The 27,077-nt window shown below is 41.5% G+C and overlaps 1 protein-coding gene across 3 annotated transcripts in view; it reads left to right on the top strand.

Annotated features, from left to right (window-relative positions):
• Window positions 1-26,387, top strand: part of CDCA7 (cell division cycle associated 7) — a 36,354-nt gene extending 9,967 nt beyond the window's left edge. Inside the window, exons 1-10 of one of the 3 annotated variants that reach the window (XM_061202100.1) lie at window positions 14,233-14,330; window positions 17,048-17,173; window positions 17,594-17,830; window positions 20,404-20,640; window positions 20,948-21,025; window positions 22,035-22,253; window positions 22,656-22,793; window positions 23,465-23,614; window positions 24,028-24,164; window positions 25,114-26,387. In XM_061202100.1, the coding sequence (XP_061058083.1) occupies window positions 14,310-14,330; window positions 17,048-17,173; window positions 17,594-17,830; window positions 20,404-20,640; window positions 20,948-21,025; window positions 22,035-22,253; window positions 22,656-22,793; window positions 23,465-23,614; window positions 24,028-24,164; window positions 25,114-25,144 (1,374 nt within the window). In that variant the 5' untranslated portion in view covers window positions 14,233-14,309 and the 3' untranslated portion in view covers window positions 25,145-26,387. Of the gene's footprint in view, window positions 1-14,232; window positions 14,331-17,047; window positions 17,174-17,593; window positions 17,831-20,403; window positions 20,641-20,947; window positions 21,026-22,034; window positions 22,254-22,655; window positions 22,794-23,464; window positions 23,615-24,027; window positions 24,165-25,113 lie in introns of those variants that run through there. The other 2 variants (XM_061202108.1, XM_061202117.1) reach the window with 2 other exon arrangements.
• The last annotated feature ends 690 nt before the right edge of the window (window positions 26,388-27,077 follow it).

The following is a 27,077-nucleotide window of genomic DNA, read 5'->3' on the forward strand; positions in this document are numbered from 1 at the left end:
TTTTATCATCTTTCTTTGCTAACTTCAACATCTGGGGAATCTTGAGGTCAGCCTGCATTGATTGCCTGAGTCATGAGTATTTTCCCCCTTGTCTAGTGATTTTGGGTTTTATTCAAAACATTATAAATAATCATTGTAGACACTCTGGATTCTGTTCTGTTCTTCCAAAGAGTCTTGATTATTTGTTTTAACAGGAGGTTAACTGGGCCTGCTTCAAACTCCACACTCAGACTCCCTTGCAGTTGGTAGCAGCTGAAATCTCTGTTTAGTTTTTTTAGCCATGGATGAACTTCTTGGATCTCTCATGCACATGTAGTTTAGGAATCAGCCAAAGATTTGGGCAGAATTTACATGCAGAATTTGAGGCAACCCCTTTATGACTCTTCTTTTTGAGATTTCCCGTCAGTTTCCAGTTGCTGTTTCCATTTCAAACTCTGGTTCTTCAAACCAGTAAGACTGCAGGATTCTACTGGAGTTTTAGCCACCCTGTCTTGTGCCAACTAAGGACTGCCTTCAGGTAAAAGGACATAAAAATGGGAAAGTCACACAGAGCTATTCCCTCTTTCCAACTATAAACATCTTTGCAGTTCCTGTTTGCTTTTGGTCACTCTAGTGCCTTTGGGCAACTGATTTTTATATTTTTGTCCAAGAGTGTTGGTCCTACAGGAGCTCTACACCATTATTGGAGCAGAACCTCATAAGCACTTATTTGTCTTATATTTGATTTAATTTGTCTCTGTGTCTTTGCAAAAAAGTTAATTGGCCTGCTTTAGGGACAGTATTTTTATTTTAGACCTTTATTTTACAGATAACTACTCAGTATTTTTTTAAGCTTAACAGTTTTATTTTTTAATTAAACATTTTATTTATTTTGAGATAATTGTAGATTCACATGCAGTCATAAAAAATAACGGAGACGCCATCTATCCTTTACCCAGTTTCCCCCAGTGGTAACATCTTGCAAAACTATAGTACAATGTCACAACCAGGACATTCGCACCGATACGGTCAAGATACAGAATATTTCTGCCACCACAGAGATTCCTCATGTTGCCTTTTTATACCTGTGCCTACTTCCTTTTTGTCCTCACCTCCTCCTTAACCCCTGGCAACCACTAATCTGTTCTTCATTTCTATAACTTTATTATTTCAAGAATGTTATATAAATGGAATCATACAGTCTATAACCTTTTAGGATTGGCCTTTTTCACCAGCATAATTCTCATAATTAATCCACATTGTCATTAATCTGTAGTTCCTTTTTATTGATGAGTAGTATTCCAAGGTATGGATATACCATAGTTTGTATAAACTTTTTGCCACTGAAGGACATCTGGATTTTTTTCCAGTTTTTTACTATTATGAATAGAGCTCCTCTGAAAATTCATGAGCAGGTTTTTGTGTGAACATAAGTCTTGATTTCTCTGGAATAAATGCCCAGGAGGTCAATTGCTGGGCCCTATGTAGTTGCATATTTTGTTTCTTTTTTTTTTTTAATTTATTTTTTTATACAGCAGGTTCTTATTAGTTATCCATTTGATACATATTGGTGTATATATGTCAATCCCAATCTCCCAATTCATCACACCTGACCCCCCGCATATTTTGTTTCTTAAGAAACTGTCAAAACTATTTTCCAGAGTGTCTATGTAATTATACATTCCCACTAGGAATATATGATCCAGCTTCTCTCCATCCTCACCAGCATTTGGTGGTATTACCATTTTTTATTTCAACCTTTCTGATAGGTATATAGTGTTAATCTCATTGTGGTTTTATTTTGCATTTCCCTAATAGCTAATGATACCAAACTATTTTCATGTGCTTATTTATCATATATATATATTTTTTCTATGAAATGACCCTTCATGTGTTTTGTACACACACAAATTGGATTGTTTGCTTTTTTGCTGTTGAGTTTTGAGAGTTGTTTATACACTTTAGATACTAGTCTTTTCCCAGATACACAGTTTGGAAATATTTTCTCCCAAACTGTAGCTTGTCTGAATTTTGTAAACATTTGGTAGAATCTCCAGTGAAACCATGTGGGCTTGGATATGTCTTGTGGGAGATTTAAAATTACACATTCAATTACATTGAGTTATAAGATCTTCAAATTATCTGTTTCATATTGGGCAAGTCATGGTATTTTGAGAAACTGGTCATTTCAACTAAGTTGTCAAATATATGTGTGTAGAGTTGTTGATAGTATTCCGTTATTATCCCTTTCTTGTCTGCAGGGTCTGTAGTGATATCCCCTGCTTTATTTCTGACATTGGAAATTGTTTAACCTCTTTTTATCAGTCTTATTAGAGAATTGTCAAGTTTATTGGTCTTTTCAAAGAACCATCTCTGTCTCATTGATTTTTCCCTATTGCTTTTCTGTTTTCAGTTTCATAATTTTTGCTCTAATTTTTATTATTTCTTTCCTTCTGGTTGCTTTGAGTTTAATTTGTTCTTCTTTCTTGAGGTGGGAGCTTAATAAAATATTGATTTGAGACTTTCCCTCTTTTCTAACGTATGCATTTAGTGTTATATATTTCCCTCTCAACACTTCTTTACCTGTGTCCCTCAGAATTTGATATGTTTTATTTCCATTTTCATTAAGTTCCATCTATTTTCTGATTTTCTTCGAGACTTCCTCTTTAACACATGACTTATTTATAAGTGTGTTGTTTAGTCTCCAAGAGTTTGGAGATTTTCCTCTTAGCTTTCTGTTATTTAATTCTAGTTTGACTCCATCAAGGTTACACAACACACTCTCTGTGATTTACATTCTTTTTAATTTCTTAAGGTTTGTTTTATGACCCAGGATATGGTCTGTCTTGGAATACTTCCTCTGGACACTTTATTTTTATTAATTAATTAATTAATTGGGCTGCGTTGGGTCTTTGTTGCTGTGTGCAGGCTTTCTCTAGTTGTGGCGAGTAGGGGCTGCTCTGTTGTAGTGCGCGGGCTTCTCATTGCGGTGGCTTCTCTTGTTGCTGAGCACGGGCTCTAGGTGTGCGTGCTTCAGTAGTTGTGGCACACAGGCTCAGTAGTTGTGGCTCGTGGGCTCTAGAGCGCAGGCTCAGTAGTAGTTGTGGCACACGGGCTTAGTTGCTCCGCAGCATGTGGGATCTTCCCGGACCAGGGCTTGAACCCGTGTCCCCTGCATTGGCAGGCAGATTCTTAACCACTGCACCACCAGGGAAGTCCCTGGACACTTTAAAAGAATGTGTATTATGCCGTTGTTGGATGGAGTGTTATATAAATGTTGATTAGGTCCTGTTGGTTGGTGGTGTTGAGTTCTTCTATATCCTTGCTGATTTTCTGTCTAGTTTTATCACTTATTGAGTGAGGAGTGTTGAAATCTCCAACTATAATATGGGTTTATTTCTCCATCCATTTCTATCATCTTTTGTTTCTCATATTTTGCAGCTCTATTGTTGTGTGCATCCACATTTAGGATTACTGTTCTTGGTGGATTAACCTATTTATCATTATACAATGTCCTTCTCCATCTTTGTTCATTTTACTTACTTTGAAGTCTCCTTTATCTGATATGAATATAGCCACTCCTACTTTTATTAATGTTTGCATACTGTATCTTTTTTCATCTGATAATTTATTATAAGTAAGTTTCTTATAGATGGTATAGAGTTAGGTTGTTTTTCAAGAATCCACTCTGCCAATCTGTCTTTTAATTGATTTATTTAAGCCATTTACATTTATTTATTTATTATTTTTGGCTGCTTCAGGTCTTAGTTGTGGCATGTGGGATCTTCGTTGCAGCGTGTGGGCTTCTCTAGTTGTGGCGTGTGGGCTTCTCTCTAGTTGTGGCATGCGGGTTTTCTCTCTCTCATTGTGGCGCGTGGGCTCCAGAGTGTGTGGGCTCTGTAGTTGTGGCGTGCGGGCTCCAGAGCGCATGGGCTCTATAGTTTGCAGCACGTGGGCTCTTTAGTTGAGGTGCGTGGGCTCAGTGGTTGTGGTGTGCGCAGCATGTGGGATCTTAGTTCCCCGACCAGGGTTCCAACCTGCGCCCCCTGCATTGGAAGGCAGATTCTTTACCACTGGACCACCAGGGAAGTCCCCTAAGCCATTTACATTTAATGTAATGATATATCAGAGCTTAAACCTGCCATTTTGTTTTTTCTGCTTTCCCATGTTACTTGAACATTTTTTAGAATTCCATTTTGACTTATTTACAATATTTTATAGTGTGTCTCTTTGTATATCTTTAGTATGCTCTAGGTATACATTATTATACCTAATTTGTCACAATCTGCTTGTGTTTTCATTTCAACAGTTCAAGTGAAGTATATAGAAACTTTATTTCTTTTTACATCCCTTTACGCTCCCATTTTATAATTGTTTTAAATATTTCCACCACATAAATTTAGACCCATATTAGACATGTTATAATTTTTTCTTCAACCATCAAACATAAATTAGAAGACTCAGGAGGAAAAGAAGTGGTGCTCCCCCTCCCCCCAAATATTGATATGTCCTTGTCCTAGTACCCAAACACTGTAAATGTTACCTTATTTGGAAAAAGGGTCTTTATAGATGTAATTAAGTTAAGGATCTTGAGATGAGATCATCCTGGATTACCCAAGTAGGCTCTAAACCCAATGACAAATGTCCTTATAAGAGACACAAGAGGAGGAGTCACAGACACAGAGGAGAAGATCATGCAAAGATGGAGGCAGAGACTGTTGTGTGAGCAACCATAAGCCAAGGAATGAGGACAGCAATCAGAAGCTACAGAGGCAAGGAACAGAATCTCCCCTAGAGCTTCTGGAGGGAGCACAGTCCTGCTGAGACCTTGATTTCAGACTTCTGGTCTCCAAAACTGAGAGAATAACTTTATGTTGTTTAAGACACAAAGTTTGTGGTAATTTCTTACAGCAGCCACAGGATCCCCATACAATACCACACCCAGCCTTCCAGTCTCTAATCTGAAAAAGAGGAGTCCAAACAGACCCAGCTTGACCAAGCTCTTATCCTAGAGATGGGATTGCCATCACAACTCTGGTTACAAACTAGACTAGATCTTTCAGACTCTTACTTTGAAAGACAGTAACTAGAATAACCAGGCTTTACCAATTTCCAATTAGGAACTTAGGAAGCCAATGTTATGGATTGAATGTTTGTGGCCCCCATTCCCTGAAATTCGTATGTTGATGTTTAATCCCCAGTGAGATGGTATTTAGAGGTGGAGCCTTTGGGAGGGAATTAGGTTATGGGGCCCTCATGAATGGGATTAGTGCCATTAGAAGAAAATATATGAGAAGAAGAAGATATGAGAAGAGATATGAGAGAGCTTGCTTCTCTATCTCTGCTCTCCACTGTTAGGATATAAGAAGAGGGCCATCTGCAAATCAGGAAGCAGACTCTTGCCAGACACCAGATCTGTTGGCACGTTGATTGTGAACATCCCAGCCTCCAGAACTATGAGAAATAAATGTTGTTTAAGCCACCCAGTCTATGGTATCTTTGTTAGAACTAAGACAGGCAGTTTTTACAGCTTCTAAATTTTTTCTTTTTAATATTTATTTATTTACTTATTTATGTGGTTGCACCAGGTCTTAGTTGTGGCAGGCAGGCCCCTTAGTTGCGGCTTCCCTGGCTCCTTAGTTGTGGCGTGCAAATCTTTAGTTGCGGCATGCGAATCTTTAGTTGCAGCATGCATGTGGGATCTAGTTCCCTGACCAGGGATCGAACCCAGGCCCCCTGCATTGGGAGCACGGAGTCTTATCCACTGTGCCACCAGGGAAGTCCCTAAATTTTTGAGTTTTGGATAATTCTTCTTGCTGCCCTAAGCAACCCTCTTTTCTTACTGGCCATTTGGTCTCTTTTGCTTCCTCATAACATTGGCTCATGGTAATATTTGGTCTGCTGTGGACTCAGAGCATCATTTATTTGCCTTCAATCCCACCATTGGCCAGTGTTATCTCTTGGTATTAACTAAGCTAAGAGAAAGAAAGTGACTGGCTTAAATTCACCTGTGTATGTGAATGTATGTATATGGGACCACTAAGGTATTATGGATCAGCGGCCCCTATCTCAGGTGTCTAATCTGTGGTGGCTGGGAGCAGGGGAACATTATCACCTGGTATCAAACATGATGCTTAAGCAGGTGGGGCTGGGTATTCAGATGCTGTCAGGTACAATATAACAGTAGAGTGTGGGCTCTGTCGGGGTTGAAATAGCAGCTCTGCCATTCACCACATGTTCTATGACCTTGAGCAAGTTAATCTCTCTCAGTTTTTGTATTTTATCTATAAAATAGAGAGAATGAACCAAGCCTGCCTTATAGGATTGGTGTGAGGATTAAATGAGTACATGTCTGGCATATAGTAAGTGCTCAGTACATTTTAGCTATTATTATTGAGCCTGCCAAGCACATAACTTTTTCCATTGTGTAGTTTCAAAGACGCCCCAGACCAACATGATTTAAATATCAATTTTCTAGTCAGAAACTCATATTCCTGTTCCTAATTTTTAAAATAAAGCTCCTAAAATCATAACTACTGTATCAAGAGACAATATCATGGGGCAATATCAAAGGTGCTTCTTGGTCTAAGAGTTCACAACCTCCTGGCACTATCATCTCATCTCTAGTTCTGCGACAATTCTTCCTTGCCATTCAACAACCTATGGTATAAATGGTACCTTTAACCACCATCAACACTGCTAATATATTATTTAGATATTTATTATTTAACTACTTTTTAAAGTGTATGGAAGTATTAAAGTATATAAGTATATTAAGTATATAAGTATCTATTAGTTAATGAGGAAATTTAAAAAATAAATTTCTAAGAATTAAAGTAATTATAGGGATGAGATCAGCTAACCATGAGCCTTGCCCCAAGAAAGCCAGATCCCCTATTTTCCTGCCTTACGTTAATATATGTTAGTAAAGCACCGGGTACATAGTGGATATCTATAGACAGAGCCAAGTACACTAATGTGGGGTCTGTCTTATACTTTTTTATAACCCTAGTAATTATATAATTTCAACTGGAGGACTAATGTTGCACTTTTACTTCTAACTGCTGTTTGATTGGAATTATGATCACGGTTTTCGATTTTTCACATAGCTTTCAAAATATATCTCCAAATTTACAGAGCATTATGAATGTAGTTCAGCGGCTTGTTTTTCGAGGACATCAATGAGATTTTTTTTCTTTTAGTGACAGCACTCTAAATCTCTTTTTTAATCCTACCATTTTATGCTCCTCTCCCACTGGTTATATTCTTGTTCTCTCTGACCTCCTAAATATCTCTTACATCCTGTTTTATGCTCACCCCTCCCTCTAATCCCACCAGAACAATATTAATTTAGGCCCTCATCATTCTGTGTCCTAGATAGCTGGAATAGCTTCCTGTTTCCCCAGCATCCAGCTTCCTTGTCCCCTTCACGTGCATTCTTTATCCTTCCAGAGTGATTTTTCTAAAATGCAAATTTTACTATATAGTTCCTTTGCTCAAAACCCTATTGCTTTCAGGATACAACCTAAACTCCTTAGGCCTTTCCAATTCTAGCCCAACGGGTTCCTGTGATCTCCTTGGTTGCCATTAAATCGTCTGTATTGCACCTGTTGGTGCCTGTTTTCTGCGCCACTGCCTGGTAGTCCTACTCGGCAAAGCTCCTTGCTATAATACTACCCACACCACCTCATCATCCCCTCAGTCATTAATGAGGATGTTTGGTGGCACTTGTAGCTGCAGATGCTGGTCTTGCTGAGGCAGGAAAAGAACCTCCTCTCCCACCGCCCACTTTTACAATTCTTTCAATAAACGCCAAAGGGAGCAGTCCATTCTGAGTTACAACCCCAGGAGGCACAAGTTTCATCAGCCTGTTTAAAGACCATTTGAGTGGAATCATTGTGTCCTACTCCAAAACATCCCTTTGGGCCAAAAATCCATAGGTCCCGGAGATTCCCAGTCTAGCCTGAGTATCCGTCAGGGTCATTTCCTTTAACACTGGGTGACACTCACCAAGGGGTGTGCATGCTGGTTCTCCCAAGGCTGGATCTCTGTACACCCCGGCCAGACTGACAGTGCTGGGTGTTTCTCCTTGTTTCTTCCTGGTGGCCCATGAAGAGAGGACACGTTTGTGAGTTATGGGTATTATGTGTCATGATCATGAAAATTATTTTTATTTTAAAAAATTGCAATCTTCCCCCCCACCCCCCCGCACCGCCACTCTGCGGCTTGTGGGATCTTAGTTCCCCGAGCAGGGATCGAACCTGTGCCCCCTGCAGTGGAAGCACTGAGTCCTAACAGATGGGCCGCCGGGGAATTCCCCCCAAATTGCAATCTTGAAACACTATTGTAGCAAAAAGGAGCTGTGAATTATGATGACTTTTTGGACTATTAATAATTCTATCACATTTTCCACAGTAATGTCTTCTGTCTAGAAATCTGGGAGAGGGTGGGATGGGAACGTGGTTTTCCTCCTCACTCCCGGCACCTTTAACCATGAGTCCTTGTGGAATCCAGATTTTTGCTGAGCTGTTGTTGTTGTTGTTGCTATATATATTTTTTTAAATTGTGGTAAAATGTACATGAAATTTACCGTTTTAACAATTTAAAAGTGTACAATTCAGTGGCATTAAGTGCATTCACAATGTTGTGCAAGCATTAGCACTATCCATTTCCAGAACTTTTTCATCTTCCCAAACAGAAACTGCATGCATTAAACGTTAATTCCCTCCTTCCCTTCAGTCCCTGGTAACCTCTATTCTACTTCGTGTTTCTGAATTTTTCTACTCTAGGTACTTCATATAATATTTGTCCTTTTGTGTCTGGCTTATTTCAATTAACATAATGCTTTTTAGGTTCACCTATATTGTAGTATGTACCAGAATTTCATTCCTTTTAAGGCTAACATTCTATTGTATGTATATACCACATTTTTTTTCTATCCATTCATCTGTTGATGGACATTTGTATGATTTATACCTTCTGGCTATTGTTAATAACACTGCTACAAACATGGGTGTACAAGTTTCTCTTTGAGTCCCTGCTTCAATTCTTTTGGGTATATACCTAGGAGTGGAATTGATGGATCATATGGTAATTCTCTGTTTAACTTTTTTTTTTTGGCTGTGTTGGGTCTTCGTTGCTGCGTGCGGGCTTTCTCTAGTTACGGCGGTGCGCGGGCTTCTCACTGTGGTGGCCTCTCCCACTGCGGAGCACGGGCTCTAGGTGCATGGGCTCAGCAGTTGTGGCTCGCAGGCTCTAGAGAGCAGGCTCAGTAGTTGTGGCACACTGGCTTAGGTGCTCCACGGCATGAGAGATCTTCCCAGACCAGGGCTCGAACCCGTGTCCCCTGCATTGGCAGGTGGATTCTTAACCACTGCGCCACCAGGGAAGCCTTCTCTGTTTAACTTTTTAAGGACTGCTGGTGGACTGGTTTTGAAATCTACGGATCAATGTTCAGATTAGGCTCTTCCTTGGGGCCCTGACCAATATCTTCTATTTTTAACCAATCTATAGCCAATCCTCAAGTCTCCTTTAAGCTAACAGTTAAACTTCCTCTCTCTACAGCAATTCTCTTTCCACAGAGTTAAGAGGAACAGATCTGAAGAAGAAATCAATGATCTGGAAAATTCACAACTAGGACAGTTTACAATAAGTTGTCTATGTAGCAAAAACCAGAAAATTTTCACACCTTTTTTTTTGGTACACTCCAGTTGTTTCCAGTGTATGCGGGGGGATGATCAAATTAAAAACAAACCAAAAACTCTTGAGTACAAACAAACAAAAACCTTGCTAAGTGCAAATTTTTAAAAAATTTATGGAAGGAGAGCAAGTTAAAGGGGAGTCTGGATCATAAAAATGTAGGCAGAGTTAGGTTGTAGTTATAATTCAGTGTCTATAATGTTGGAACCGACTGATTCAGTAATTAAAACTTGACTTTATCTCATCCAGTGTTTAATGGTGCTCTAACACTAGCAATCAAGTATTTCACAATGGACAATGCTTATCCATGAAAAAACAAATATTTCCTCTCCCTAAAAATGGCCAGGTTTGCACTCATGTTTCCATATTCCATTCTCGCATCAGGTGTCAGATGTCAGCAAACTGACCTACTTAAAATGGTGTTGACATATGATTAAAAGCAAACATACCAATATGGTTTGGAGGGGTAGGATTTGTGGATCTGACTGAGCCAGGGTGGTCATGGGCTGGGCCCTCCTGCAGAGTGGCTTCTGCCAGCAGAAGGATAACTTAGACCTTTTGGGTTTCTTGCCTTTGTGCATCCTGAAAGCAGGCGGGGGGGGGGGGCGGAGGGGGGTGTGTAAATAGATAATTAGGGGGTTATTTAAAATAAAGATTTGTCACCTGACAGACTGCAACCTGCCCGTCTCCACAAATACAGTGACAGCTCTCCCCAGTCCTTTGTTCCTGGGTGTGTGGCAGCTATTGAAGGTCTCTTGTTTATAGAGCAGCTTGGGTTCAAGTTTCATTGCCTGAAAGAAGGAAAGGTGTGTGGGACTAGAGCAGCACACCTACTGGGGCATTAGCTTTGTTTTGAAATCCATCTGAAAGTGATAACATGTTATTAATTGGTGCATTCTTTGTCCTAAAACCAAACATCTAGAGGTCAAGGTTGACTTCAGCTCACCTTGTTATTAGTGCTCAGAACCTCAGGGTCAAGTATCATACTTAATAATAAGAAATGGAATTCTTTGTGCACAGTGAATAAAAGCTATGGGACAGCACACAAAATCCTGAAAGTTCATAATAGCCTGAGGAGTTCAAAGCTTTTTAACAGGAGACTGGTATTTTAGAACGTTTTACAGATTTAACATTCCTCCTGCAATCATTCTGGCTAGTAATAAGTAGTTACTGAGTATGTGCTGTATTTACAGCCCTCGTACCAGATCCTGTCTGTATATGTCAGGTGTGTGCTTATGAAATGTCAGGTATGTACCTATTACCTTTGCTCTGGCCTGCGCCCTCATCTCTGCACACCGAATTTCCATTCTTACTCATTTTGTGTCTTTCGTTCAAAATGAACATATTTACCCATATATGATTAACATAGTGACAGAAAACCTTTATGAGATGGCTAAAATTACAAGACTAACTCGTATTCCAATTTATAGGACCCTATAAAGGGACTGCATATTTAACACTACCATATATATCTTGACTGACATAACAAATGTTTCAAAATTAAAAAGTTTTTTATCATAAAATGTTTCAGATACAAAAAAATCCCACAGAAAGTGAAAATATAAAAGACACTTATGTATCTACCACTCACATTTAACATTTTGCCATATTTGCTTCATACCTTGAAGACCTGACCCTCCCCTCCTTCCTCCATCTTTCCCTCCTCAGAGTTAACCTCTATCCTATTCCAATTGCACATGTCTTATATATATACTTCCACAACTTATGTATGTTTTGTGTTTAAAGTTTGCATAAGCGGTATACTTTACAGAAATGTTTGCAATCTGCTTTTCCATTCAACTTTAAGATTTACCTACATTGATGCAAGCAAGCTATGCCATTCCTTTGAACACTTCAAATTCTATTGTATGAATACACCACTGTTCACGTCTCCATTTCCCTTCTGAGGGCCATTTAGGTTGCTGGCAATATCTTACTACGATACACAAATACTACTGTGAATGAACCATTCACTCCTCTGGTTAGCTCTACCTTCAAAATATTACATCTTAAAATCTGACCACTTCCCCCCATCCCACGATCACCCTAGTCCAAGCCATCATTTTTTCTTCCAGGGGCTCCTAAGTGTCTCACTCTTGCCCCCCTTTATAGTTCACACAGCCCATGGAGTCTGATTGGGTCTTTTCTTCATCAGAATCCTTCCTATCATACCTGATATAAAATCCAAACCTCTTCCTATGGCCAGGGAAGCCCCATGTGATCTGTCCCCTCACCCTCTCTTTCCCTAGCTTTCTGTATAGTCCAGTATGGTCCTTTACTGGGCTTCTGTTCACTCTGCCTGACACCAGCACTTCCTTCATCTTCCTATGGCTTCCTCCCTTATTTTTTTTCAGGTTCCTGATCAGATAACACCTCCTTTCCTGTTTCTATTTTCTGAATTGGTACCTCTTTCATTTCCTATCCCTCTATCCTGCTTTTTCCTTCTTGGAAGTTATCACACCTGAAATTATCTTATTGTTTACTTCCATTCCTCCACTAGAATGTAAACTTCCTGGGCTTTATGTCCCAGTTCTCAGAATAGTGCCTGGTGTCATGGGTGTTGGCAAGCCTCAGCTGAACGAATAAAGGAGAGAGCATCAGTACAAGACTCATAATGTACCTTCTCCAGGACAGTATCTTGGAAACTTTGTTGATGGTGAAGCACAATAAGAAGTACTCGTTTTATACAGCAAACACACAGACAGGCACAAGCGCTTCAGGAAACAATACTCACTACTCTTATTTTTAAAATTCTATTTCAAAAAGAAAGAAGAAAATATGCTAGTTGCAACCCACTAAATTGATTTCACAATTTGCCAATGGGTTCTAACTTGCAGCATGAAAAACTTTGTTTTAGGGTATATATCTGGAAGTGGTTTTGCTAAATATTACTGAATTGCCCTCCCAAGTGAAACATTTACACTAATAACATCATTTCAGGGATTTCCTCATATCCTTACCAACACCTGGTCTTAACAGGCTTTAAATTTTTTGCCAGTCTGAGTGAAACTGTATCTCTGTTTTAATTTGCATTTTCCTGATTACTAAAAAGACTAATAGACCAGTGATCTTAACCTTAAAAAATATGTAAACTATATTCTGGTGCCCCAGGAAGACTAATACTTTTCTTATCAGAATAAATAGGCAAAGTGACTTAATCTTCCCCTACTTTATGTAGTTTAACAATTCCAAATTCTCATGTTTAATTTTAGTGGCACAAGATTGTATTTCCAAGGACACAGCACTAACGACAATTTTAGTTCATTCACCATTCATGCAGTCGTTTATTTACTCAACAAATATTTATTGAGGGCTCGCTACTGCCAGGAATTTCGCCAGACAGACCAACAACCTCTCCTGGCGCCTACCTTCCAGACCGTGAGTTCTTTGTTCCTCACTCTGTGGCAGAGTGACCAGGGATCAGGCGTGTAGTAGAAAGGCTCGAAGACTCTGATCAAGTCCTTAACGATTCTTCCAATCCACGTTCTCTTGCATCGCTTATTCACAAGTTTTTGTATTTAACATACCCAGAGAGGAACGCAGTGTGTTCACGCATGCTCTCTCCCTGCAAAGGAATATTCCCAAGAGATGTTTTGAAGGAGAAAGCGAATGCTTCATTTAAAGCACTTGTTTTAAACGTAAGATTATAATTAAGGTCTTTTTAAAGCAACACAATTTATTTTACTTTTTCTTCTAAAAGCAACTTTTTCCCCTGTTCTCTACAAAAAAAATTTTTTAAAGCCTCACACTGTATTTCGTCGTAATGTCAGGTTCGTTTCAAAGGGCAATGAAAAATCTCACGCTCATTCTGACTTAGGTAATTCTAAATTTTGACGGAAGAACGTTAATTCCAAACCACATTAATACAGTGTTTAGCTTCCATTCTTCTATAATTTCTATACTTCATTATCCCATAGATAAGTCTTAACTAACAGCAGCCCTTTCTCATTTCAAAACCACAAGTCATAAAAAACAACTTCCCGTGCTTTCTGGAAAGAAAGATCAGGATTTAACTCATTTTATTGCTTCAGATAATGTTGCGGTTACCAGATAAGAGGTGCTACATCTAGGGACAGTGCCTGGGCTGATAAACGGTGGAGTTCGTGCTTGATTCTTTGATTTTTATTTTATATAACGTAAACCGCACACCGCAGGGAAAGTGCTAAGTGCAGAGGCCGGCGGAGCTCTCCACTACTCCCGGCTCCACTTTTCCTCTCCCAGCCCCAGAATTCATGCAAATCAGTCTGCTAACCCCGGGGCAATACGACCCATTTTCGCGCCGTTCGCTCGGGACCGTGCAGCTATGTAAAGAGAGTGGTCCAGGAGCTCCCAAGGCACCACATTTCCAAGGAGGATTTTAGGGGACTGCACGGCTATCACAGGACTTCAGGGTATTTGGGGGGACCGCTTTTTTCCCGGGGCCGAGTGGGTCTCTCGCGCGGGTGGGCCGTTACCACAGCTGGCAGGACCTGCGCCCCAACGCGGGAAAGCCTGCCGCGCCCCGCCCCTCCGGCCCGGGCTCTGAGCGCCCCGCCCGCCGGCCCGCGCGGCTCGAGCTCCGGCTCCTGCGTGGTGGGACGGCGGCGCGCGCGGCTGCTCAGCTCTCAGCGCTCCGAGCGCCAGCCGCCAGCATGGACTCTCGCCGCGTGCCGGTGAGGCTGGACGGGCGAAGGCGCGGGATGGGCGCGGTGGGTGTTGGGCACGGGCGGACCCCCTCCAACTCCGCGGCGGAGCGCCGTTATCAACTGGTGGCCGTCCTGGGCGGCGCCCGTTGAGGCAAGCCCCAGATTTTGTGCACTTGGGGGTAGTTCGGGGACTAGGGGCTGTCCCCGACGGGCGTGTGCAACCGGCGCGCGGGCGGTCCGGAGATTTGAGATGTTTGCAGGATGGTTGGCAGCCCGGGGGAGCTCGAGGCCACGTGCGCCCGAGGTGCACGTGCGCTGGGGGCTGGCCGGGGCGGCCCATTGTGTCCGCTGTCCGGAGCCCTGCCCGCGGGGCGCGGAGGGGAGCGCCGCCCTGCAGCCTCCAGGCCCTTTCCCGCGCGCAGCCCCGCGCGCACTGGGGGTCCTTGGGCGCGCTTCCCTCCCGCTTTTGCATCAACCATGCCGGCAGGCGCTTCTAACCACCGAGGGTTTGGAGTTTGGAGTTTAAAGGTCTTGCAAATCGGTCTCTTTAGAACTTGGGTTGCGCACACTTGAGGGGGCATTTCCAGTCCCAGGCGGTGATTTAGTGCAGCGGAAGAACTTGGTCTGAACGGTTCGCCGACCGTTTGCTCATTTCCCACTCCCTTCCCCACCCCCCAACCATATTCTCAGCAGCAGGACGTAGCCTTGATGGAACGTTACTTTCTGCTCTAACGGAAACCGGAACGGAGGGTCTGCCCCAGAAGAGGTTAGAGGGTGGGGGTTGGGTGAAAAGGAAGAGAGTGACACGCTTAAAATAAATATCATGGGTAAGGGACCCACGTGGGGAGGCTGGGATTCCCTGGGGGTGGGTGGGAGAGGGCGTGTTGGGGGCGTGGTTTCAGAGACAGCTCTCCTGAATGGACCTGGGCATTGGCTTTCGGCACGTGTGTAGCTAGCTGGACTTGGACTCTGACGTGCCTGGGTTCAAATTTGGGCCATCGTGGGACTTGACTAGTTCCTTTCACCGCTCTGAGCCTCAGTTTCCACCTTTGTTGCAAGGGATTAATGTGAAAGCATACTTAGTGCCTGGCACAAAAAAACACCTATTAAGTGGTGTTAGTTATTACCTGTCTGCCAAGAAAGTCCATCTCAACCATGATCATTTGCCTTGCTTCTTTCTAGGTCTTTTCCTCCAGATATACATTTGCCTGATAACTAACTCTTGGCATGTGGTGACTAGTTAAAGCTCAGCAGGTATTTCCCTGCGAGCTTCCAATAGAATGCCTCCCTTGCGGCTGTCTTGGGCGTGACTGCTGGCAGGTATACTGATGAGTGAATGGTGATAATTCCTGCAGTAGTGCAAGGAGCATTGCTGTTTTAGGAGACTGCAGACTCCTTCCAACCCTGTGATCTTGGGCAATCTGTTTCTCCTCCCTGGAGCCTTTAATTTGCTCATCTGGAAAATGGGGAATTTCTGAGATCTCCTTTAATAGATAGTACCTCTACCTATTATCACATTTTCCTGCCTTTCTAAAAGGACAAAAGACTAAAACTTCCTAAGATGATTGAATGGAGTCTGTTGAGGAACACTAGGTGGTTGGGTCCCATCATCATGAAAATAATTTTATTTGCGAGAGAAATGCATAATGTTAAGTGTAGAAGGAAGGTCAGAATGTTCTGTTCACCCGACACCTCACATCTTGGCATTATTTTTGTGGGACCTCTAGCAGAGCTCGCCTTTTCAAAAGTTTTCAGTGTAAGGAGAAACTTCTGTTACTCCATGGCTATACTTCAGAAGAGAAAAATATAGGAACTGCTAATACAACATTTAAGAAATCTCATTAAATATTAAGAAACGGTAGAAACTGCTATCTTTTTACATGAGGTAGATGCCAGTTGCATGTTCTGATGAGCAGTGCCAGGCTATTCAGTGTTCATGAATGAAGGCTGCATTTTCATATCCACAGGCCATTTGTGTCTTATGAAAGGACTTCTAAAAACTTAAGACTTGTGCAGCAAGGGGACTGCAGAAAGAGCTGAATGTCTGGCCAGCCTAATAGAGCCCTGAAGTGGAATCAGGCATTCTACCTGGGTTTGGAGGACTGTTTGACCTTTAACTTGGCTCCTGTGCATTTGTTCACTGGGTCGATATATTTGATTTGTAAGGACTTGTGCTGAAATCACTCTACCCCTCCTGATTGGCACAAGGCCTGTTTGAAAGCCTGCCATCTCGAAATAGAGGTGCTGCCCAGTTTTTACAGTTTGGGAAATTAGCATCACAGTACAGAGCCCAAAGCTTACATAGAAAGATCTCATTAGCTCGATTTTGGCTGAGGGAGAGAAATCACTCTACCATTTTGTACTTTTGAAGTACAGTTTAATTTTTTTTTTTTTTTTTTTTTAGGGCAGATTTTAGGAGGTTAGCTTTTAATGCCTTGGGAGCTCAGTATAATAATGCTACGAGTTGGGAGCTCTTAAGGTGGGTAAAGGGGTAGCTCTACAGATATTTGAATAAATTGATAGTTGTCATTATAATGTTCCTTCAAAGGGATCTTTTTTTAGGATTTTACCTGGTTTTGAAAACGTTTTTGTAGCAGTTGCAAACCCTCCTTTTTCTGTGTAGGGTATAAGAAATGGACATATCTCCTCTGTGCTGTTTGAATCTACTCAACTCAAAAATGATATCTTTCATTAGATTCTGCGGTAAGCATCCCATTTAATAGTGTTGCCATTTCTGTTTGCAGCAAAAGGATCGCAGAGCAAAGAAGAACTTCAAGAAATTCAGATATGTGAAGTTGATTTCCATGGAAACCTCGTCATCCTCTGATGACAGTTGTGACAGCTTTGCTTCTGATAATTTTGCAAACACAGTAAGTGCTGCCTGAGAATAAACAGAATGGAGTCTGCCGTGCTCAAAATGCCTCAAATGCTTTGTGCGTGATTAAAACTGCTTGCTTTTTGCCTACATTTCTGTACAGCCGTTATGAAAATACAGTGTGCACTGTAATTTCATTTCACGTTTTGCTGTGGTTCTAGGTAGTAATTGTTGGAGGTAGATTAGCTACTTATTCTATCCTTTTGAAATGTCGCCTAACCTAACATGCCTGATGATTTGCCATAACAACTCAGAAATCATTTGTAAACCTCTGAACCATTTTTCTTTGTAACAAAAGCTATTCTCTTGTAGTGCACTTGTAAATGTGATTTGCTCTCTGCACGGTTTATGGAAAATTGGTTCTTGAAAAAGGAAAAAAAAAATGCACAACCACATTTATTTATTTATTTTACAGAAACCTAAATTCAGGTCAGATATCAGTGAAGAACTGGCAAATGTTTTTTATGAGGACTCTGATAATGAATCTTTCTGCGGCTTTTCAGAAAGTGAGGTGCAAGATGTGTTAGACCATTGTGGATTTTTACAGAAACCAAGGCCAGATGTCACTAACGAACTGGCCAGTATTTTTCATGCCGACTCTGATGATGAATCGTTTTGCGGTTTCTCAGAGAGTGAGATACAAGATGGAATGGTGAGTTTGAGAATTTCACCAATATCAAGAAATAAGGTACATTTAGAGGCATGACATACTTGCTTAAGAAGTTTTTTTTTCTTATGATTTTCGTTTTAGTCATGCCAGAAGATTTTGTTGATCTTTTAAAAAGTTTTAAGAGTATTTTCTTCATGTCTTAAAGCAGTTTTTTACTCATGCAGTTCTACTTGTAAAGCTTGACCATTTTTGTAGTCTCTGAAAATCTTGGAAACTGGTAAGATAGAATTGGCCCGCCTGCAGATTTCTGTTGCTACAGAAATCCAGCCTAATCAGAGGAAGCACACGTGTCCTCAAGATGAGCTACATTCACATTTAAGTTCAGGTGCCCAGCCCAGGGCCTGACATAGAGTAGGCCTTCAGTAAATGTCGGTTCCCGTAGTGGATCTGTGCCTGCATCCGGAAAGCCTGTGATAACTCCCATGCAGGAGCTCAAGTGCAGGTAATGACAATTAGGGCCCTGCGTGCTTCCACTTTTGCTCCTTTGTTGGCTTTTCCTGTGCCTGCTGTCTTACCTTTAGCCTCTGTTGTCCTACTTAGGACACTGCTGCCGCTGATGCGCCTCGGTCCCACTCTCCCCGAGCATGCTGGTTACTTCTGCACACGTTTTTCTGTTAGCAAGACTTTCTCGACAAACTGTTGATTTGCAGTCAGGTGCGTGCTCTTTAGCTCATTGTGGTCTGACGCGGGTCCACTGCCTGGGACCACACTTGAGCGGCACTGACATGAGTGAGAACGCCTGCCCAGCGAGTGTTTATCACTGTCTAACTTCATGATAATGTAATATTTTCTCTAAGAGGTGATGTTGGTCTAAATCAGTATGTATTGGAGTTTTTGGCAGGGGCTGATCTGCGAATCTGGATGTCACCCAACATTGTCGATAGCCTGAATCATTTCTGGGCAATGTTTCAGTTCTTTGTAGATGCTATTTGTTGCGATTGATAAAATGCCAATTGATTAAAAGGCTTAAGAACTGATAAAAGTCTTGTCATTTTATATCTTTCAACCCATGCACACTAAAAATATATGAAGAGTACAAAAAGCGGTGGGGATTTTGGAATGTTAAAAAAATGGGTCTGCCGTTTCTGGGACTTTATGGGTGGTATTTTTTTCTTCTCTCTTTTTTTGTTTGTTTTCAGCCATCACCACAGTCAATTTCAGAATATTTTCATCACCCCAAAAAGAAACCCTGTGACCGTCAGCAGTCACTTTGCATCCTTCCCAATATCCTCAGTTCCTGGCAACCGTTAATCTATTTTCTCTCATAGATTTGCCTATTCTGGGCATTTCCTATAAATGGAACCCTACAATATGTGGTCTTGTGACTGGCTTGTTTCACGTAGCATAATGTTTTCAAGGTTCTTCCATGTGCCAGTACTTCATATCTTTTTATTGCTGAATAATATTCCATTGTGTGAATATACCACATTTTATTTATCCATTCATCAGTTGATGGATGTTTGGGTTGTTGGCACCTTTTGGCTGTTAGGAATGATGCTGCTATGAACATGTGCATACAGGTTTTTGTACGGACATATACTCTTCAGTAGGAGTAGAATTGCTGAGTCATATAGTCTGTGTGGTTAACCTTTTGAGGAACCGCCAGACTGTTTTCCAAAGTGGCGGCACCATTTTACAGTCCTACCAGAGTGTGTGTGTGGGTTCCAGTTTCTCCACATCCTTGCTGTACTTATTGATTTGGCTCTACTAGTGGGTGGGAAGTGATGTCTTGTGATTCTGATTTGCATTTCCCTAGTGGCTAATTTTCATACATTTTAAATGATGGAAACATATTACTTTTGGAATCTGAGATTTTAAAAATTTTAGGCTTACAAAAAGTGGATAAGAGAGGGAGGTAGTCAGATCTCAGAGAGACAGAAAGTAGAATGGTGGTTGCCAGGGGTTGAGGGGGAGACGAGTGGGGAGTAATTGTTTAATGAGTATGGAGTTTCAGTTTGTGAAGATGAAAAAGTTCTGGAGATGGATAGTGGTGGTGGTTGCAGAACAATGAATGTATTTAATGTCATTGAACTGTACACTTAAAAATGGTTCAAGTGATAAATTTTATGTTATGTTATATATATTTTGCTAGCTTTTTAAAAAAGTGGATCAGAGCATTGAGACATCTTTTAATAAAGTTTAGTATTGCCATAAGCATTGAAATCGTATTTATGAGAGCACACATATTTACTCCTAGGGGAATTCTTTTAAAAATGCGTAAAGATTCTATTTTTAAAGAAATGAAAAAGGGAGCTGGGATTTTCACATTAAAAAAAATGGCTCGGAACCACTGGCCTAGGGACTGTGAAGGTGGCTTATAACAATGTGTCTCAGGTAGGCTCCCCGAGTTAAACTACACTCAGGTTGTTGTATTTATTTGTAATTCCTGATTTTGTTACCCAGAGCTGTCAATTAAACTTGACAATTAAAGTGTTCAGTGCAAATGTATTTGCTGCAAGCTTTTTTTGTTCCAAAGGCATATTTTGTAGTCATACTCTTGCAGACTGTGCAACAATCAGCAAGTCATTAATGCCTCACTCGTTCTGATTGACTAGAGGCTGCAGGCAGACCACGCGGGCTGTCGGACCCGCAGTCAGTGCAGAAGTTCCGGACCTCTCCGGGTGGCCATGAAGTTTCCAACTCGAAACAATAGGGGAGCAGCCAACGAGAGAGCAGCGCCCCCCGAACCCTCAGAGAATTCTGTGACCGATTGCAATTCTGATTCAGAAGATGAAAGTGGCATGAATTTTTTGGAGAAAAGGGCTTTAAATATAAAGCAAAACAAAGCAATGGTAGGTATCTGACTTTGAACGTATTAGAACTCACCCTTCCTTCCCAGCTTTTCTCTAAGCCACTTGTTGCTTATATCTTTGTCAGAAGAATTATTTTCCATGTAGCTCTGAAATCTTTATAACATATGTTTTAAAATGTGTTTCTTTCCCTAAACTGACTTTTCTTTTTTTAATCTATTAAAGTCTTGGTAGATGTATAGGGGAAATCAGAAACTCTTTGAAATGTGCTATTGTGATTTCCAGAATTTACTTGTTTTCAGTAGTTATTCTAAACCAATAACTTCTGTTTAATTTCCTCCCTTTTTAGCTTGCAAAACTAATGTCAGAATTAGAAAGCTTCCCTGGCTCCTTCCCTGGAAGGCGTTCCCTGCCAGGCTCCAGTTCAGTAAGTACAAATCCTTGTTTGTATGGTACTGTTTTGGGCAGGTCTGATTTTAAAGTCCAATTTCGTTATTTCATGTGGTCTTGTAGACAGACTTAGAGGTGATAGAGGAAAACTTCTGACAGATCTCTGGGACCTCTTCCTTGCACCCTGGGCCAGGGGTGCCCCTGCCCCCCCATGCCCAGCTCCTGTGGGGCTCAAACCCCACCCCCCTCCATTTTCCTTGGCCACCCACGTGGCACGTGGGATCCTAGTTCCCGGACCAGAGATCGAACCTGCGCCCCCTGCAGTGGAAGCACGGAGTCTTCACTACTGGACCGCCAGGGAAGTTCCTCAAACCTCTTTTGATTGGTTATTTCTCTTCCTCCCACCCAAGTAAACCTAAGACCCTCAGGGGTAGGAAATAAAGATCGAAAATGGTTTTTTCTGTATCCCCAGCATTGGCAGATTCCTCCTACATGGTAACTGATGTTTTTAAAATCTGAGAATGAAAAAAAAGAAAGAAAAAACAATTTGTTAACCAAGTCATGGCCTAATATATGTGATTATATTCTGAGGAAACTAAGCTGGTGCAACGCAGGGGAATCTGGTGTGTCTGGTGTGGTACAAAAGAAAAGATTTCCTTTCCCGCCTCTCCGTGAGCAGGAATAGAACAGGAAAACCATACATACATTTCTCTCTTGGGCAGTATAGGAACAGTGAATATGTTTCAGGGCTCAAGAGATGTTGTAGAAAAGGTTTTTTTTTTGGAGAACGAGATTCTTTCTTACATCTTTATTGAGTAAAGAATAAATAGATCATCCCTCAGTTTGAGGGAAACCAGGTTTGGTGTTAACAAAAGCCAAATTACAATGGCTGTATCATTTCTGGGCTCATTTTCCGTGCATTACAGAGAGGATGAAGGAAATTAGAAAGTGGAGTACTCCTTTTACTTAAAGGAAAACCTGGTTCAGGATAAGGTGCCACTTCTCATTCTGGAATAAACGGGTCCAATCCTCTGTGTTTTGTTCAGCGTCCAAAGACACCCCGAAGGCGCACATTCCCAGGTGTCGCCTGCAGGAGAAACCCTGAGCGGAGAGCTCGTCCTCTCACCAGGTCAAGGTCTCGGGTCCTTGGGTCGCACAGTGCCCTGCCCATGGAGGAGGAGGAGGAGGAGGACGAGGAGGAGGAGGAGGAGGAGGATAAGTACATGTTGGTGAGAAAGAGGAAGCCCATAGCCAGCTACATGAACGTGAGTTCTCTGCTTTTATGCTTTCTCTTCTGTTTGTCATGTTCTGTGGGCCCAGGATCATGGACACAGCACGGGAGCGCACACACCCTCAACACCAATGATCCGTATTAAATGTTCGTCTCAAAACACTCCAGAACGGTTAAGGTCACATCAGCTTATTTTGATGGTTCTTGGTAGCAGGCAAGAGAATCAAAATTATCTTGGGCTTTTCTTAATTGTAGGAGTCATTTCCATGATGTTGTCCCATGATCCTTAGTAAACTTAGGATTCTCCCCTTCTCCGTAAGCTCTAAGAATGATTTCCAGGTTGAATTCTCTGAAGAAATGACAAAGCGAGTATCTTGAGATTCAGAGCTGGCGAGAGCCAGGAAGGCCACTCTGTTCCATGTTTCTCATTACTCAGGAAGATGACATGCCCCGAAGTCGTCGCCCCGGATCCATGACCCTTCCCCATATAATTCGCCCAGTGGACAAAATCACGGAGGAAGAATTGGACAACATCTGCAACAACTCTCGAGAGAAGATCTATAACCGTTCATTGGTCAGAGCCTCTAAATGATGTCTGGAAATGTACACGTCTGTGAGAGAGACATTTTGCTAATGTTCTAACAGTCTTAGCATATGGGATGTGTGCCTGTGTGTTTTTTTCATGTAAGAAAAGAGTTTTGTAGCATCCTTGGGATTTAGCTTTCTTAGTAAGTTTGCAGTAGTAGTAGTTGGTTAGTAAGTCTTCAGTAGCATTAAATCTTTTCTCTTAATTTAGAAATTGATTCATTCAACCTAAGTATTTATTAACGTGTGCCTACATAGATAGGTGCTGGGGATATGGCGGTGTGCTAAAGATAAACAGATCTTTTCTTGATGTAGTTTTGATAACATAAGGTATTGCGTCTGCCAGTTGAATGAAATCACCATGCTTGAGATACTTTTCATGTCCTTTTGTATACATGTGTATATAGATGTGAACTAGGATTCAAAGAGAAAATATCAGACTCTACCCACAGAGAAGGACATTCTTTTTTTTTTCTTTAAATTTTTTTTTGTAGTCAAATTCATCCTTTTTTTGGCTGTGCGGCTTGCCCTCCACAGTGAAAGCGTGGAGTCCTAACCACTGGACCGCCAGGGAATTCCCAAAGAAGGACGTTCTTTAAGTATTTTGTCTACAAAAAGCAGTGTTTTTGTTTTTGGTTCTTATTTGCTTATTATTTGCAGGGATCGACTTGTCATCAGTGCCGCCAGAAAACTATGGATACCAAGACAAACTGCAGAAACCCAGAGTGCTGGGGCGTTCGAGGCCAGTTCTGCGGGCCCTGCCTTCGAAACCGTTACGGTGAAGAAGTCAGGGATGCTCTGCTAGACCCAGTAGGTGCCTTGAAGGGTTGGTCCTGTGGGCTCGAGAGTCCGCCGTGAGCTGATAGGGCCAGAAAGAGATTGAGCCCTTAGTGTCGTGGGACATTCATTTCGGGGGACGCAGATGAATTCAGAGTGTTGGTGCTGGATAGCTGTGAGCCCTTCTGGAGTGCTCCCGACCCGGCCATTCGGGGAAGTCCGTTCTCCACTTAGCCCTGCTAGTGGCTGTGGAAATTTTTCCGTGGGATTTCCTAAGGGAATGTGATGCATGACTAACGGATGTTAACCACGTTATGAGTTTTTTAATAATTAAAAAAAAAGATCTGAATGCAATTGATCATGCCCACCTTAAAGGTTAAACAGGAGTAGATAAGTAAGCGGCGGCGTGAGGTTTAACTTAATGGTGCCTTTTCATGCTTATTCAGAACTGGCACTGCCCACCGTGTCGCGGGATCTGCAACTGCAGCTTCTGTCGGCAGAGAGACGGGCGGTGTGCAACTGGGGTGCTCGTGTACTTAGCCAAGTACCACGGCTTCGGGAATGTGCATGCTTACTTGAAAAGGTAGGGCTGGTTTTTCCCTCTTCCACACCCAAATCTGACATTCATTTTTGTATCTTAATAAAAAGATGGCAGAAGTCAGAATAGTGGTCTTATGGAGGGCAGGAGGGTGCAGGTATTAACTAGAAAGGGGCACATGGGGAGTTGGGAAGCGTTGGAAACGTTTTGTATCTTCATCTGGGTGGTGGTGACCCTCGTGGGCGTGTGTGTGTAAAATTCAAGCTGTACACTTAAGATGTGTTATAACTCGATAGAAACGTTTAAAAGAGTGAATTAGGCTCTCAGAAGATTATTATTTTTTAACTTTTTTAAAATTGAAGTATAGTTGATTTACAATGTTGTGTTTCAAGTATACAGCAAAGTGATTCAGTTATACATATATATATATATATTTTTCATATTCTTTTCCATTATGGTTTATTACAAGATACTGAGTTTAGTTCCCTGTGCTATACAGTAAGACCTTGTTGGTTATCTATTTTATATATAGTAGTTTGTACCTGTTAATCCCAGACTTCTGATTTATCATCCGCTCAACTCCCTTCCCCTTTGGTAGCCATAAGTTTGTTTTCTGTGTCTGTCAGTCTGTTTTTGTTTTGTAAATAAGTTTTCATTTGTATCATATTTTAGATTCCACATATAAGTGATATCATGTGGTATTTGTCTTGCTCTATCTTATTTCACTTAGTATGGTAATCTCCAGGTCCATCCCTGTTGGTGCAAATGGCATTATTTCATTCTTTTTAATGGCTGAGTAATATTCCATTGTATGTATGTACCACATCTTCTTTATCCATTCCTCTGTCGATGGACACTTAAGTTGCTTCTATGTCTTGGCTATTGTAAATAGTGCTGCTATCAACATTGGGGTGCGTGTCTTTTGGAATTAGTTTTCAGAAGAGAATTCTTAGGCCGAAAACCATATCCTGACATGTTCCCTCTTCTCTTTCAGTCTAAAACAGGAGTTTGAAATGCAAGCATAATAATTGGAAGATCCACTACCTGCCTTCCACTTCACAAATCTTCCTTGTTTTAAAGTTTTCAATTTTGTCATGTGATTGAAACCCGAGTTTAAGAATTCTGATGATCAGTCTGTCTTATAGGCAAATCAAGTTAACCTCATTAGACATGCCCGCATGTCTGGGCGTCACGGGGGTGTAGTGCCAGCTGTACTCTGCCCTCCTGCAGTTTCTCCTTTGCATTTTCCCCCACCCCTCATCCCATGCCATCCCCCTCTTATTTCCAGTGGTTCTCTTCCATCATTTAGTTTCAGAATCCTTTTTAAATGACAATTTTATGAAAGCATGTTTGATTTAATTGGTGTTGAAATAGCCCTGGAATCCACCCATAAAACCAAGCACTTAGAAACGCAGTAGTAGTGTTAACTAACTACATCTCTCGATTTCCAGAGACTAGCCCTCTAACTTGCTTACGTGAAAACACTGGGTCTGATTTAGTGTTCGCTGACATTTTTAACAGAATCAAGGCACAAAAGTCTTAAAACCATGTGGAAAAATTAGGTGATTGTTGGCAAGTGGAGTATATGACTATGGAGGCCTCTGAGGAGAATATTCCATGTATTGTGCTTATTATTCAAGTTGTCACAGTTGAGGCTTAGTTGCTGCTGATTTCTTCCACCAAGTGCATCTGGCCCACACAGTCACGACCCAAAGGTTCTTGGGCAGTGCTATGCTTGAAATCATAGTAGAAAAGCCATCCTGGGGAATTGGGACGGGGAGCCTTCAGGAGTAGGCCGATTTGAATTCATGGAATAAAACTTCAGGATAATTGTAGTTTGCCACGTTCATTTCAGTTCATAACGTAAGGTATTTCAAATAAATTCTTGCTTATGTTGCATGGAAAATTGATACTTATACTCAGCTATAATTCTTTGCAGTTTTTACTTTCTTGAAGAAATTATAAGCCAGGCACAGGGTCCACATTCAGGTTTGAAGCACTTTTATAACACTGAGAAGTGCCTTTTTGGAGAAGGGTGACTTTCAACAGTTTGCTAACTTGACATCTCTGCCAGTTTAGTTTCTGGGCAGAGTCCATGTGTCGTCTCTCCCTCCCCCTGTTTCGGCATGAATCAAATCGTTCGATAGAGGTAGAATCTAAGTGTGTGTGTGTTCATTTTGCTTTGCGTCTGCAGCCCGTAGCTGTGCCCGTGCAGTGTTTGGTACATAATTGGACCTTGAATCAATAAATGTAAATAGAGCATTTGATCTGTTACGCTTTTATACAAAGTTTTTTATTTTAATAATAAAACATTTTGTTCTAGCTTGTCTGCTTTTTTAAAAATCTTTGATACTCAATCTTACTGCACTGAGTCCTAATTTTTTCCTCCTATTGAAACAAAAGACCATTTCTGCCTTTTTGAGAGGCCCCCCCCACCCACCTGCACACACACACTTTGGCTTAAGTTTCTGACAGTCAAGGGCCAGCTCTTTTGAACAGGGCCTGGCTTGGTGATACGCCTGATAGCTGTGAATCAGAATCAGCTAAGACGGCTACATCACCAGATAGAAAATACGGGCCCATGAAGTTTTACAATGTTGTTTTCTTTTCTTTGACCATTTGCCAACCCAAAAACCAACAGCGGTTTCACAATACCTGGCTTGCTTTTATCAACCGTTCGGATATTTATTACAGGCACGCTGTGCCTTGAGACCTGTTCCAGAACTGAGAGAATCAAAAGACAAAAAAGCATGGTTCAAAAGTTCTCGTACCCGATTCTTTAGACCAGGGTTGGCAAACTACAACCTGGGGACCAGATTCTGCTGCAGCCTCTATTCATATGACACATGAACTAAGTATGGTTTTTTACATTTTTAGAGAGTTTTTAAAAGAAAGCATGTGACATAGTGGCCCACAAAGCCTGAAATGCTTTATGGTAAGTTTGCTGACTCTTGCTCT

Source organism: Eubalaena glacialis, chromosome 1 (genome assembly GCF_028564815.1).
Source record: "Eubalaena glacialis isolate mEubGla1 chromosome 1, mEubGla1.1.hap2.+ XY, whole genome shotgun sequence".
NCBI lineage: Eukaryota > Metazoa > Chordata > Mammalia > Artiodactyla > Balaenidae > Eubalaena > Eubalaena glacialis.